General features: G+C 39.5%; 1 protein-coding gene across 1 annotated transcript in view; it reads right to left on the bottom strand.

The window, feature by feature from the left end:
* Positions 1–12,867, bottom strand: part of LOC110797813 (branched-chain amino acid aminotransferase 2, chloroplastic) — a 31,626-nt gene extending 18,759 nt beyond the window's left edge. The window contains exons 1-3 of the mRNA XM_022002932.2: positions 12,597–12,867; positions 12,289–12,374; positions 3–177 (exon numbers count right to left, since the gene is read on the bottom strand). Coding sequence (XP_021858624.1) covers positions 3–177; positions 12,289–12,374; positions 12,597–12,749 — 414 coding nt within the window. The 5' untranslated portion in view covers positions 12,750–12,867. The remainder of the gene's footprint in view (positions 1–2; positions 178–12,288; positions 12,375–12,596) is intronic.
* Between the last annotated feature and the right edge of the window lie 35 nt (positions 12,868–12,902).

The following is a 12,902-nucleotide window of genomic DNA, read 5'->3' as shown; positions in this document are numbered from 1 at the left end:
ACCTGACCATAATTTAAGATCCCAGCAGCAGGGCTCATTTCAATGTTTCCATATCGCCTTAATTCACCTCCGGAGAAGCTTTCACCTCGAGCACATTTCATAACATACATGTAATCAGTAGGCAAAAATCCAAATCCAAGGTTGTCCCAATCTATGTCGGCCAATGTGGAGGTTTCACTGCAATGGTGCTGAAATTTAGTATAAAGAAACTAAGGTGGCAATCATCATCAAAGTTAACATAAAATTTATGAATTTATTGAGTAGATGTAACTTGTAAGAGAAGAAAGAAAAGCAGCAAATAGAAGTTCTAGCTTTAACTTTAACTGTAACTAAATATTGTCAGCATAACCTCCATTTTTGGCAAATAAAAAAAGAAAAAGAAACAAGCAAAAATAGATAAATTCTCATGTGAATCATATCCCACCCTCTCAGAAAAGAAATTGTCGATACAAATAGCATACCGTCCTGTTGAAGAATGAAGCCCATCAATAGCAGATCTTTTGTTTCTTTACGTTTTCGTACTTTGTCTGTTTCCTAATTTATAGCTGTCAATCTAGCTGTTTTTATGTGTAACAAATAAGCTGTAGTATGGTGACATCATAGCATGTGATGTCACCCATCATTGCCTCTCGGTATTGTGTGATGGTGAGTGCACAAGGCTGCACTATATAAGCAATTAAGGCAATGTAATGAAGAAATGATTCTAATAAACAGAACATTTTAGACGTCAAATCTTATTGTTGCATTGCATTCATTTTACTCTTCATGGTACCAGAGTCAGTGTTAAACAAAGGTCACGGGTTCAAATCTCATCCACCCCTCGTTTCAAAGTGGAATATTTAGTGTTGGGTATGAGGAGGCCTATGCTGCATCAACACTTCAAAACCCAAAAGGCTTTCATGTGAGGGGGAGTGATAGAGTACAAAACTAATTTTGGGGCTTCAACCATCGCCTTAAACTTTTGGTTGAGTTGGCCCTCTAATATGGAATCAGAGCTCCAGACTAAACACACTGACATTGATTTCACTAGCTGAAATCATCAAGATTCAATCTTGTGATTAACTGATTGTAAAAGATTCATCCTTTCTCTTGGAGTTTTTAGAGTGGAGGCGTTCCATGGAGATCATACTCTCCTCAAAGAGAAAGCAAGGGTTTGTGAATGGCACCCTTGAAAAAGATACAACTGATGTAACCAAACCTGCTGCAACAGTGTGGTGCAATCTTGGATAATGGCTAGCATTAAAAGTCAATCTTGTTCATAACAAATTCAGCTGAGATTTGGAAACAACTTATGACTAGATTTTCTCAGTCTAGTGGCTCAAGGAAATACAAATTGAATAGAGAAGTTTATGGTCTCAAGCAGAAAGCGAAGTATGTAAGTGATTACTACACTGAAATGCAAGTCTTATGGCAAGAAATAGATGCACTCAGTGTATTACCAACAATCACCCAGTCTTCACCTGAAATCACTGCATTCTTGAAGGCGTTGAACAAGTTGAGAGAAGCACAACACCTATTTCAACTCTTGAATGGATTGGATGAGGAATTTAGCTCCATCAAAAGCCTAATATTGATGAGGACTACACTACCTAGTGTAGAGACAGTGTGCGGAATTCTTCAGCAAGAAGAAGCTCAAAGGAAAATTCTAAAACCTCACAAAGAAGAAGCTAAAGTATCAGCAATGTACAGCAAAGAGGGAAATGCGGGAGCTTTGTGCACGGCTTGTGGATCAAGGGGTCACCCTGCAGAAAAGTGTTGGAGGGTGATTGGGTACCCAAAATGGCATCCCCAACACAAAAACAGATGCAAAAAGGTGAGAGCAAATGGCGTAAAGCCAAACCAGGAACAACTCAGAGCAGAAAGTTTGTCGCTACTGCTCAGAATGAGGAAGTAGCACCTCTCACCACCAGTCAAGTGCAAGCACTGCTGAAATTGCTTCCCCCTAACTCAAAATCCACTGGATATGATACAGAAGAACTGGATCCCACTTTTGCAGGTATGATCTAATATTGCAACGTTGTTTCAAAAAATGATGCTTGGATCATAGGCTCTGGGCATCCGCTAATATGATAGCATGTTTTGAGCACCTAATGAACCCTATTGTTGCATATAACCAACCTAGCATAAACCTACCTAATTGGAAAACAGCTGCAGAGTCCCATATAGATTGTGTTAGGGTAAACAACACCTAGGAATTACAACTTGTCTTGTATGTACTTGAGTTTAAACACAAGTTGATGTCTGTTAGTAAACTCAGTCAAAATGAAAATTGTGATGTGGTATTTCAGCCTAATTCATGTACAATCCGTGATAGATACAAAAAGAAAGTTAGGGGGCGTTTGGTTCGCATAGGGTAAACGGAATGGAATCAAGAAAGGGAAAGAAGGGGAAAGGAATGAAAAAGACCCAAATTTCACATGTTTGTTTACCCATTATTGGGCAGAAAGGGAAACAAAGAAAAAATACTGACTCATCTTCCTTCATACAACAACCAGAACCACCGTATTCCATCCTCACCTCACACTTCCTCCACCTACAATTATTCCCGCCTCCTTCCGCCTCCTTCGCTCCTCCCTCGACCTCCAATTCCTCTCGCCCTTCCGCCTCAACAGCTCCTCCCTCGACCTCAGGCTCAACAACGCCTAAAGGCTACATCCTCGTGTTGGTAGTTTTTCGTGTTTGTGGGTGGGTTTTGTGGCGTTGGATAATTTTTTGGGTGGTGTGTTGGTTTTCCCGGTGATTGAGGTGGTGGATTCTGGCAATATGGTGATCTTGGTAGGTGGAATGGTAGAGTCGGGTGGTGCTATGGTGTAATAAGTTGGTCAAAGGGTTGGTCAAGGAAGATGAGTGTAGAGGAGTTTAGGGGTAAGCTTGATTCCCTGAGGGTATAGGGAATCATGGTAGAGGAAATTGGGGGAATAAGAGGGGTAAAGGGAATGATTGAAATGGACAAACAAACAACAACAAAGAGAATGAGGGGTATTGATTCTCTTTCCCTTTCCTAATGACCCCCAACCAAACGTCCCCTTAACGGTGTAGGCAAGACAGGTAAAGGCTTGCATTACCAAACCAAAGAAGAATGTGTACAGGAAAAAATGAGTTGCAATGCAGTGAGCATCAATGAGGATGTTTTTTGGCATAAAACAGGTAAGGGCATGCACCACTAACCAAAATCAGACTTGCTGGGTATATATCCAGCAAGGGTAGTGGGAAAGATGAGGTTGTATGCTTAACTTGCCCTATGGCGAAGTTTACAAAGTTACCTTACACTCAAAGCAAGTCTTGTGTAGAGAAGAGATTTGATATGTTCCATATTTCCAAGGGAGATTATAAATACTTCCTCACAATTGTCGATGACTACTTTAGGTCAACTTGGGTAAATCTTTTGAGATTGAAATCTGACGCCTACTTAGCCATCAGGAATACTCTTTGCAAAAAATACAGTACCATGCAAGTGTAAAAACTATAAGGTCGGAAAATGTCTTAGAGTTTCAAGATGATATATGCAGAGAAGATACTTTGGGGAATTAGGTATTGTACACCAAACCTCTTGTGTGGACAAGCCTCAACAAAATGGCAGAGTTGAGAGGTAACATAGAAATGTGCTCGAAATGGCTAGAGCATTGAGATTTCAAGCTAGATTGACCTTGAAATATTGGGGTGATAGCGTGCTCACTGCAACACACATCATCAACAGATTACCTAGCCCGGTGATAGGAAATATATCACCTTATGAGAAGCTACACGAGAAGAAACCTAACTACAGTCACATGAGAACTTTTGGATGCTTGGCAATTGCATACAATCCTGCAACTCAAAGGGATAAATTCTCAGCAAGAGGTGTTCCAGTGTATTCATGGGCTATCCCTTAGCACAGAAAAGGTACAAGCTACTCAACCTAGTCACTAAGCAGTAAGCAGAGTTTTGTGTCAAGCGATGTCAAATTTCATGAGCATGTGTTCCCTTTCAACAACCCTGATACAAGCATAACTTATCGGTCACCTTTGCCTATAAGTATGACAACTCAAGTGTCAGAAACCGATGATTTCTACAAGACACAGACTCGAAAGAGGAAAATGAAACCAACTCTAAGGTAAACACTCAACCTAGGGTGCAAACACCACCTGCAACCTCATCTCTATTATACCTGAACAACGCCACCAACTAACTGGATGGTTAAGTGGATGTCAGCATAATGCGGATGCTATACACAACGCAAATCCAACACCGGATGAAAATCAGGTGTACACAGAATTGCAAAAAGAGTTTGTTGCGTTCCTGAGTTTAGTCAGCCCTATTCAAGACCCGTCAACTTCAGGAAAGTAGTCAAACATGGGTGAAGAGTTAAGGGCCTTGGAAAGCAACAACATGAGCTGCCATGGCAAGAAGGCAATAGGGTGCAAATGGCTCTACAAAACCAAGTATCGTCGAGGTTGAACTATTGAGAGACACAAAGCTAGACTGGTGGTGTTGGGATACAGACAGAAATTTGGCATAGATTATGAAGATTGCACCTAGACCTGGTTATCGGGCGGGGCGGGTCAGGGTCGGTGCGGGTCAAAATAGGGTCGGGTATTGAAAGGGTCATTTTTAGCGGGTCGATAATGAACGGGTCAAAAGCAGGTCGCGGGTCATTAGTAGGCTGGTCAATAAACGAGCAATGAAAAATGAAAAATAAAAGAGTCATGTGCAAGTACAAGTAAATACGAAGCTATACACGTAATTTTTTGTATCATTACTATTTTAATTTTCAAAATAATTGTAGTTTAAGTTTGACCCTATAATGACCCTGTCCAATAAAGGCCCTGTCTAATAAGAGCCCTGCCCAATAAAAGCCCTATTAACTTGACCCTAACCCTATATCTATTGGACTACCCTGTCCAATAACCAGGTCTGATTGCACCTGTTGCAAAAATGACAACTGTGAGGTCTTTGTTGGCCATAGCAGCAACGGAAGACTGGTTTGTGAGTCAAATGGAAGTAAAAAAATGTGTTTTTCCATGGAGACTCAATTGGAGATGTCTATATGACACTTCCTACTAGTTATGCAATTTAGAAGGTGGAGCATGGTGCACATAGAGCATGGTGCACCTTAAGAACACTAGTATATAATTGAAAGAACATCTAGTTACGAGAAAAGAACATGATTATTTTTTTACATTTAGGTTTTTAATAAATAGTAAACTAATATATTATTTTTATAACAAAAAAGTGAAAAATTATATCGCATGTTCTTTTGCCGTAGTGTCATGTGCACCACGGTCCATAGTCCACAGATTGTACTAGTTATCAAGGCTATGGGCAGAAGAAAGTGGAAGCATCTCTAGAAAAGTATGCAAGCTCAATGGTTTGCAAAACTGTCAAGTGCTTTGAAGCAATTTGAATTCAATCAGTCAAAAACAGATTACTCAGTTTTTACTTTAGTAAGGGGGAAGAGATTCATTGCAATACTAGTCTATGTTGATGACTTAATGGTGGCAAGAAAATGATGAGACAATGATAAGAGAAGTAAAAGAGTTCCTCTCTTCCAACTTCCATATGAAAGACCTAGGCGAAATCAGAAACTTCCTAGGCATTGAAATTGATTGAAATGCTCAACGTTTCTTCTTGTCATGGAAGAAATATGCACTAAGACTTGATCAAAAAATATGGAATGCAGAACTCAAGGCCCCTGAAACTCCCAATTGACCCCATGGTGAAGCTCACTCATGATTTAGGTGAAAATCTGCAGAATGTCACAGTTTACCAAAGGCTGACTGGTAAACTGATATACCTAACCATAACCAGTGTATAAAAAGGAGCGCTTAGGCGATAAGGCTCAAGGCACAGAGCAGATTCGCCTAGGTTATAATAGGCGAGGCGATTTGAATAAGGCGAGCAAAAGGCGTAGAAGGCTCTAAGGCGACGCCTTTGTGCGCTTGAATCAAATTTGTTTTAAAATGTATTTTCTGCTTTTTTCTGTTTTTGATGGACTTTTGATAGTCCTTATCATGCACTGGACCACACAATACACTTCCCTTAACAACAGATGGTGGGCCAAGAGTCCAAAAAGAAAAGAAAAAAAGAAGAAGAACCGTCCCTAGTAGCATCATCATCATCAACTCTCCTTGAAGAAACGTTGTTGCCCAGGTACACTCTCTTTCTCTCTCATCAGATCTTATAATTATCTTCTACCTCTTTTCTCTATCATCAAATCTTATCTCTACCTCTCTTTCTCTCTCATTAGATTTATCTTTTTGATTCTTAAAGATCTTTTTTTATGGAAAAAATAAACTGGTTATTTTTACCTTTCACTTGTCACGTTCTACCAAAAAAGAAGGATGTATTGATTATTTTATATTTCAATAATATCATTAAATAATCTTCCAATCAACAGTTAATAATCAATCTTTCAACTGTATCATTTCATAATCTCAGCATTTTTAACACATCTACTAACACAGTAACACATTTGTGAAAACATTTATCTACATTTATTATTCTTTTTGTAACTACACTTGTTATGCAACAGGTAAAACAAAACATGGCCGATAAATTAATGCCTACTAATCTTTATTTTCTAGCATGGAAAGTGATGCCAATGTTAGAAGAAAGACTGATTTGGGTTGGAAGCATGGGTATTTAGCTGATCCAAAAAACAAAAATGATGTGACATGCAAATATTGTGGGAAAGTAGCCAAAGGTGGGATTAGCAGGCTCAAACTACATCTAGCCGGTGGATATCATAACATAACAGAGTGTAGAAAGTGTCTTGAGCATGTGAGAGACGAGATCACTGAGTTCATGGCCCAAAAGAAGAATGCTCGAGAGACAATAGATATGACACATGAGCATGATATGACTGATTATGATGATGAAGATAAGATGCTATAGGGAACTGACCCAACAGGGAACAGAAAACAGAATTCTTCCCCAACAAGCAGTATTAAAATAGCTAAACAAGTTGGACCAATGGATGCTTTCGTAAAGTACCCCACACACAAACAACGGGCAAGCAAAAAAATTTAATGAATCCTACAAGAAAGAACAAAGGAAGAAGGCATGTGTTGAATTTAGTAAATGGATGCATGATGCAGCAATACCCTTCAATGCTCTCGGTTATCCAAGCTTTGAAGTTGCAATTGATTGCATAACTAGAGCTGGAATTGGAATGAAGCCACCAAGTGCATATGAAGAAAGAGTTCCATTCTTGAAACAAGTTGATAGCACTAATGAGAAAATGAGAAGTCACAGACAAGAATGGTTCAAAACAGGTTTTTCAGTGAAGTCTGATGGTTGGACAGATAGGTGTGGAAGGACGGTCATTAATTTCCTTGTTAATTGTTCAAAAGGAAGCATGTTCCTAGAGTCTATTGATGCATCAAGCTATTCAAAGATAGGAGATAAGCTATTTATGCTGCTAAGCAAAGTTGTGGAGCAAGTCGGAGAAAGTAATGTTGTGCAAGTTATATTTGACAATGAGAGCAATTTTTTTGACAATGGGAGCAATTTTGGCTGCCGGTGCACTATTGATGGCAAAGTATAAGCATTTATTGGACTCCATGTGCTGCTCACTGCATTGATCTTATACTTGATGATATTGGACGCATTCTGATATGCATGTTTTATATAGTATTCTACCCCCGTCCCTTAGTACTTTTTATGTGTTAAATGAGCTCTTAGGAGCCATTTTTAGTACTAATCTGTGTATTTGAGTGTGCCTTGGGTTTCAGGACTACTAAGTGAGAAATTGGTCTTTTTAGACCCGTTTCAAGATGATTTAGGCCACTACTCGATCCCGAGGGGATTCGGAACGATTACTGTCGACTTACGGGAGCCTGAGATGTTCATGATTGAGCCCCAGAAGTTAGACTCGGTGTTGCGAACACATTTAGCCTTCCGCCCGGATGATCTCCCATCGCCCACCGGGCGAGCAAGCCAAAGGAACGAGCAGTCGCCCGGCGCCCGACGGGCGGACTTCTACCCGGTGCCCACCGGGCGCCCAGCAGAGCAGCAGCAGCGAGCAATCTCCAACCGCCGGACGGGCGAGTGGCGCCCGACCGGGCGCGTGACGATGTTTTCCAAAGTTTCTCCCTCCGCTCGTCGGGCAGACCTGCGCCCGTCGGGCGGATTTTGAGCTTCCCGCCCGTCGGGCGGAAGGCCGCCCGACCGGGCGACGACAACCCTGGGGCTTTTTTGCGCGCGGTTTACTTTAGTATTTCCGAGTTTTGTTGGGTTTTTTGGGCAGAACTATAAATATAGCCCTTAGTTAATTTAGTTGGACATCTTATTATCTCACATTCTAGTATTAAACACTTAGTTTTATTTCCCTAACCTTAGTTTTTTCTCTCTAATTTGTTCCAAACACTTAGTTTATTTTCAATCCAAAATTCAAGCTTTCCTTTGCCATTGTTCTTCAATTAGGTATTGTTCTTTATTTCAATCCTTTGTTTTGCTTTAATTATGTTTTCAATCATGCTAATTGCTTTGTTTATTGTTAATATGCTTGAGTAGTCTAATTTCTAGGGTTTGGGGATCCATGATTAATATGAAGGGATATTGAATAATTGTGATTGTTGGCATTGTAATTAATTACTATTGATTGGTTTATTTCACTATACAATTAGATTTGCGCAGGTTTAATTGTGGTAGTTATGCAATATCAAATTAAGATTCGAGAGATGCAACTTGATGTTTAGGCTTGTGTCAATAGGTGGAATTAGGATTAATACGTAGCGAGAGCCCGTTAATTCTAAGTCTATGATTAGTATCGATTCGAGAGAGCATGCTAGTCTAATTAATTACTTTGTTGATTATCGTGATTGTTCGTTGTCCTGGGTTGTTATTTGTTGGTGAACTTATGCCCTAGATTCCTTAATATATTGATTCATATTCGTTTAATTATCGTTCGTAGCCTTAGTATACAAATCACCAACCAACTCTTGTTCCCAATAGTCTAGTTTAATTAATTGATAGTAGAAAGAACGCCTGTTTCCCTGTGGATTGGATCCTGACTTCCCTTGCTACCTAGCTAGTGGACTTAGGTTATTTTTTATTAGGTGATACGACTTTAGCCTGTCACATTCCCATCATTGATGAAGTCTTGAAGAGAGCAGTTCAAGTTAACAGCTTCATTTATCAATGCCCGGGCTTGTTGAATATGATGAGGGAATTTACTAAGTAAAGAAATCTGTTAAGGCCTCCACTGCTTCTATCACACTTTCATCCATTCACAAACAGCAAGATAACCTAAGAAAGATGTTTACCTCTCAAGAATGGAGAACTAGTAAATGGGCTAAGGAACCTGGAGGGAAAAAGAGTTGTTGATATTATGTTGATGGCTTCCTTTTGGAATGGAACTGTGTATGCATTAAAATTAAGTGGTCCTCTAGTTCGTGCACTAAGTTGGTTGATGGAGAGAGAAAACCTGCCATGGGATATATATATGAGGCTATGGACCGTGCTAAAAAAGCTATTTCCACATCATTCAATGGTAATGAGTCCAAGTACTCTCAAGTATTTGAGATCATCGATAAGAGATGGGAGTGTCAACTACATCGCCCTTTACATGCTGCTGGACACTTCTTGAACCCTGAGTTTTTTATGACAATCCTCAAATTGAAGAATGTGAAGAATTAGTAAGTGGATTGTATGAATGTGTTCTAAGGTTGGTCCCGATCCTTGAAAAGCAAGATAAAATTATGCAAGAGCTTACATCTTACAAGGAAGCACATGGTTTGTTTGGTAATCCAATGGCTATTAGATACGGGAAAAGCAAGGCCGGGTAATTGACATTTTCCTCTATTGAAATCTGCTAATCTCTAATAATTTATTCATTAACTACAAATACTACAACCTAATTTATTTATTTGCAGCTGAATGGTGGGCGTATTATGGTACTTTAACACCTACTTTACAACAGTTTGCCATAAAGATTTTAAGCCTTACATGTAGCGCGTCAGGACGTGAGAGAAACTAGAGTACATTTGAGCATGTAAGTAGTGTTGTAGCTAGTTAAGTGCTTTATAATTATATTAATTCTTACTTATATACTGAATTTGTTTTATCATTCTCATAGATTCACACCAAGAAGAGGAATAGGCTCATACTAAACTCCTTGGTGTTTGTCAAATATAACCGGGCATTGCTTGAACGATACAAGTTGCGTGATAAAATTGACCCAATAGCTTTGAAAGATAATGACTCTAGTGAATGGTTGACTGGGAGGACAGCAGAAGATGTTGAAGATGATTTGGTATTTGAGGAGGACGAGGGTCTTACATGAGGACAAGTTGCTAGAGCTTCTGGAGTACATGAAGAAAGATTTAAGTTTAGATCAAGAGAAAATAGGCTTGGAGGAGGTGATGGCAATACAAGTGAGGTTACTATACAAAGGCAGGCCATAAGACAAGAAGAGGAAGAATACGACGACGAAGGCTATCAGTCACTTGACGGAGATGATTTGGAGGGTGATGTTTTTATAGCCGAAGATGATGATATAATATAATCAAATCAAGCCATAAACTTTTGATATGATCAATGAAGCTAGCTTTGTTTATTTTGTAGCATCTTTTTTTCCTAATGCATGATAAAAGACGATGTTTTATGTTGTTTATAGTAAAATGAATGAAATGCAGATCTTCTGTTGAACAATTATGTGTTTTTATAGTCTATTTTAGTGAGATGTGTATGCATATGAGTCAAGAAATGTTTATTTCATAAAAAATGTGCCTGACGTCGATGAGGCGAGCGCCTAGGTACCAGGACCCCTATCGCCTTATTGCGCATTTTTATACACTAACCATAACTAGGCTAGATATTAACTTCGGTATGCATACCCTAAGTCAATTTATGCACAACCCAACTACATCTCATATGCAACCTGCCAAAAGAGTCTTGAGGTACCTATTAGGAAGTGTTGGGCAAGTTATCCTACTGGCATCCAACTCTATTGCCGTCCTAGCAGCATTCTGTGACAGTGATTGGCTGGGTGTCACATGTTAAGTATCCTCTTGGGTTCATCACCTATATCATGGAAATCCAAGAAACACTGCAGAGGGAGAACATAGAACAATGGCTCTAACAATTTGTGAAGTAACTTGGTTACATCACCTGCTCAAAGACCTAAACTTGAAAAAACTGCAACCAGCAGTCCTTAAATGCGACAACAAAGTCAATCCAGTACACCATGAGAGAACTAAACACATGGAAATTGATTGCCATTTCATCGGGGATAAGGTCACCGATGGGACTGTCAAACCTCAGTACATTCCTAGCCATGATCTAGCTAAACATACTCAACTGATGTCCAGGCTATCAGTTCCTGCAAGCACAACTACTAGCTTGAGGGGGAGTGTTGAAGAATGAAGCCCACAATCACAACAACCCCATCAGTAGCCGATCTTCTGTTTCTTTACGTTTTCTTACTTCGTCTGTTTCCTAATTTCCTAATTTCTAGCTGTCAATCTAACTGTTTTTATATGTAACAAACAAGCTGTAGTATGGTGACATTATAGCATGTGATGTCACCCATCATTGGCAATCAGTATTGTGTGGTGGTGAGTGCACAAGGCTGCACTATATAAGCAATTAGGGCAATGTAATGAGGCTATGATTCTAATACACAAAACCTTTTAGCTGTCAAATCTTATTGTTGCATTGCTTTCATTTTACTCTTCACGTCCATACAAAGAAACACACTTACACAGTAGAACAATAGAACTAGAACGAGTCCAAGATACAATATAACCTTCGCCACTCCAAACAGGCAAAAACAATCACCTTTTTACTTGTACTGTATAGAGGAATCCCATGTCCAAGCGATCATGCTCTAAACCCATTGGATTGTTTAAAAAGGCTCGAGCACACTAAGGATATCATTTGAAAACTACGGATATAGGCCACCTTCAATGATCTCGAACTTCCAAATGAGATTTGACAAGTTTTGACATCTTTCACCGAATACAAAGAGACAAACAATCAATCACTACAAGTCTACAAGTCTACAATGCTTCATGGAGTCATGGAACACGTGTAAAACAATAGTTTGGGACCAGAAAAGCAACTGTCTCACTCAAAATCTCTCTAAGTAACCTAATTTTCTAGTAACCTAACTCACATATCAAATATACGTATATGAAGCAAAAGTATACCTGAAAGTATCAGACAATGTAGCACTGCGGACCAGAAAAGCAACTGTCTCACTCAAAATTCTCAATCTCTCTAAATAAGTAACCTAATTTTCCAGTACCAATTATCTATTTTCTCATATCAAATATACGTTAATACTCATATGAAGCAAGAGTATACCTGGAAGTATCGGACAATGTAGCACTGCATTTCGCCCAATTAGTAGCTCGGACATTGTTATCGCCGATTCGTAATTGCTTCTGAAGCTGTAATCATGCACACAACCATTTAACACTAACTATTGATCAACAATAACATTAATAACAGCAAATTTACAAAAATTACTCAAAAATATCCGACAAATTGCAATTAAGGCGTCTTGAAAATCAAAGCATAATAATACTATTGCATCACATTAACAAGAAAAACTTTCCGGAAATTCATGAAAACGAATCAATCGAAAGAGTCTAGAGAGAGAAAGAGGAAACCTTGAGAGATAAAGCAGCGGAGTGTTTCCTACTGGAGAAGAGAAACGGGGAGAAATGAGAGAGACTGGAAACGTCGTTAGAAGGCAGCGGCGGCGACGGGAGAGGAGAGAGAAAGGTAGTTTGCCTTAGGGCGGTGGCGCCGATGCTCTCCATTTTCTCTCTCTTAACACTGACTTTTTAGGGTGGCTCTCCGACTCCGGTGCGGCGTCCCTTTTTTGACCTTATAAAGTGGCGTAACTACCTTTGGCCTAAACTGAAGCTAAACCCCTTGTTCTTGCTTACCTATGTTCGACTTTTGTGGTCAAA

The sequence above is a fragment of the Spinacia oleracea genome, chromosome 3, assembly GCF_020520425.1.
Source record: "Spinacia oleracea cultivar Varoflay chromosome 3, BTI_SOV_V1, whole genome shotgun sequence".
Classification (NCBI taxonomy): Eukaryota; Viridiplantae; Streptophyta; class Magnoliopsida; order Caryophyllales; family Amaranthaceae; genus Spinacia; species Spinacia oleracea.
Note: the sequence above shows the minus strand (reverse complement) of the source record. Positions and strands in the feature narration are given on the sequence as shown.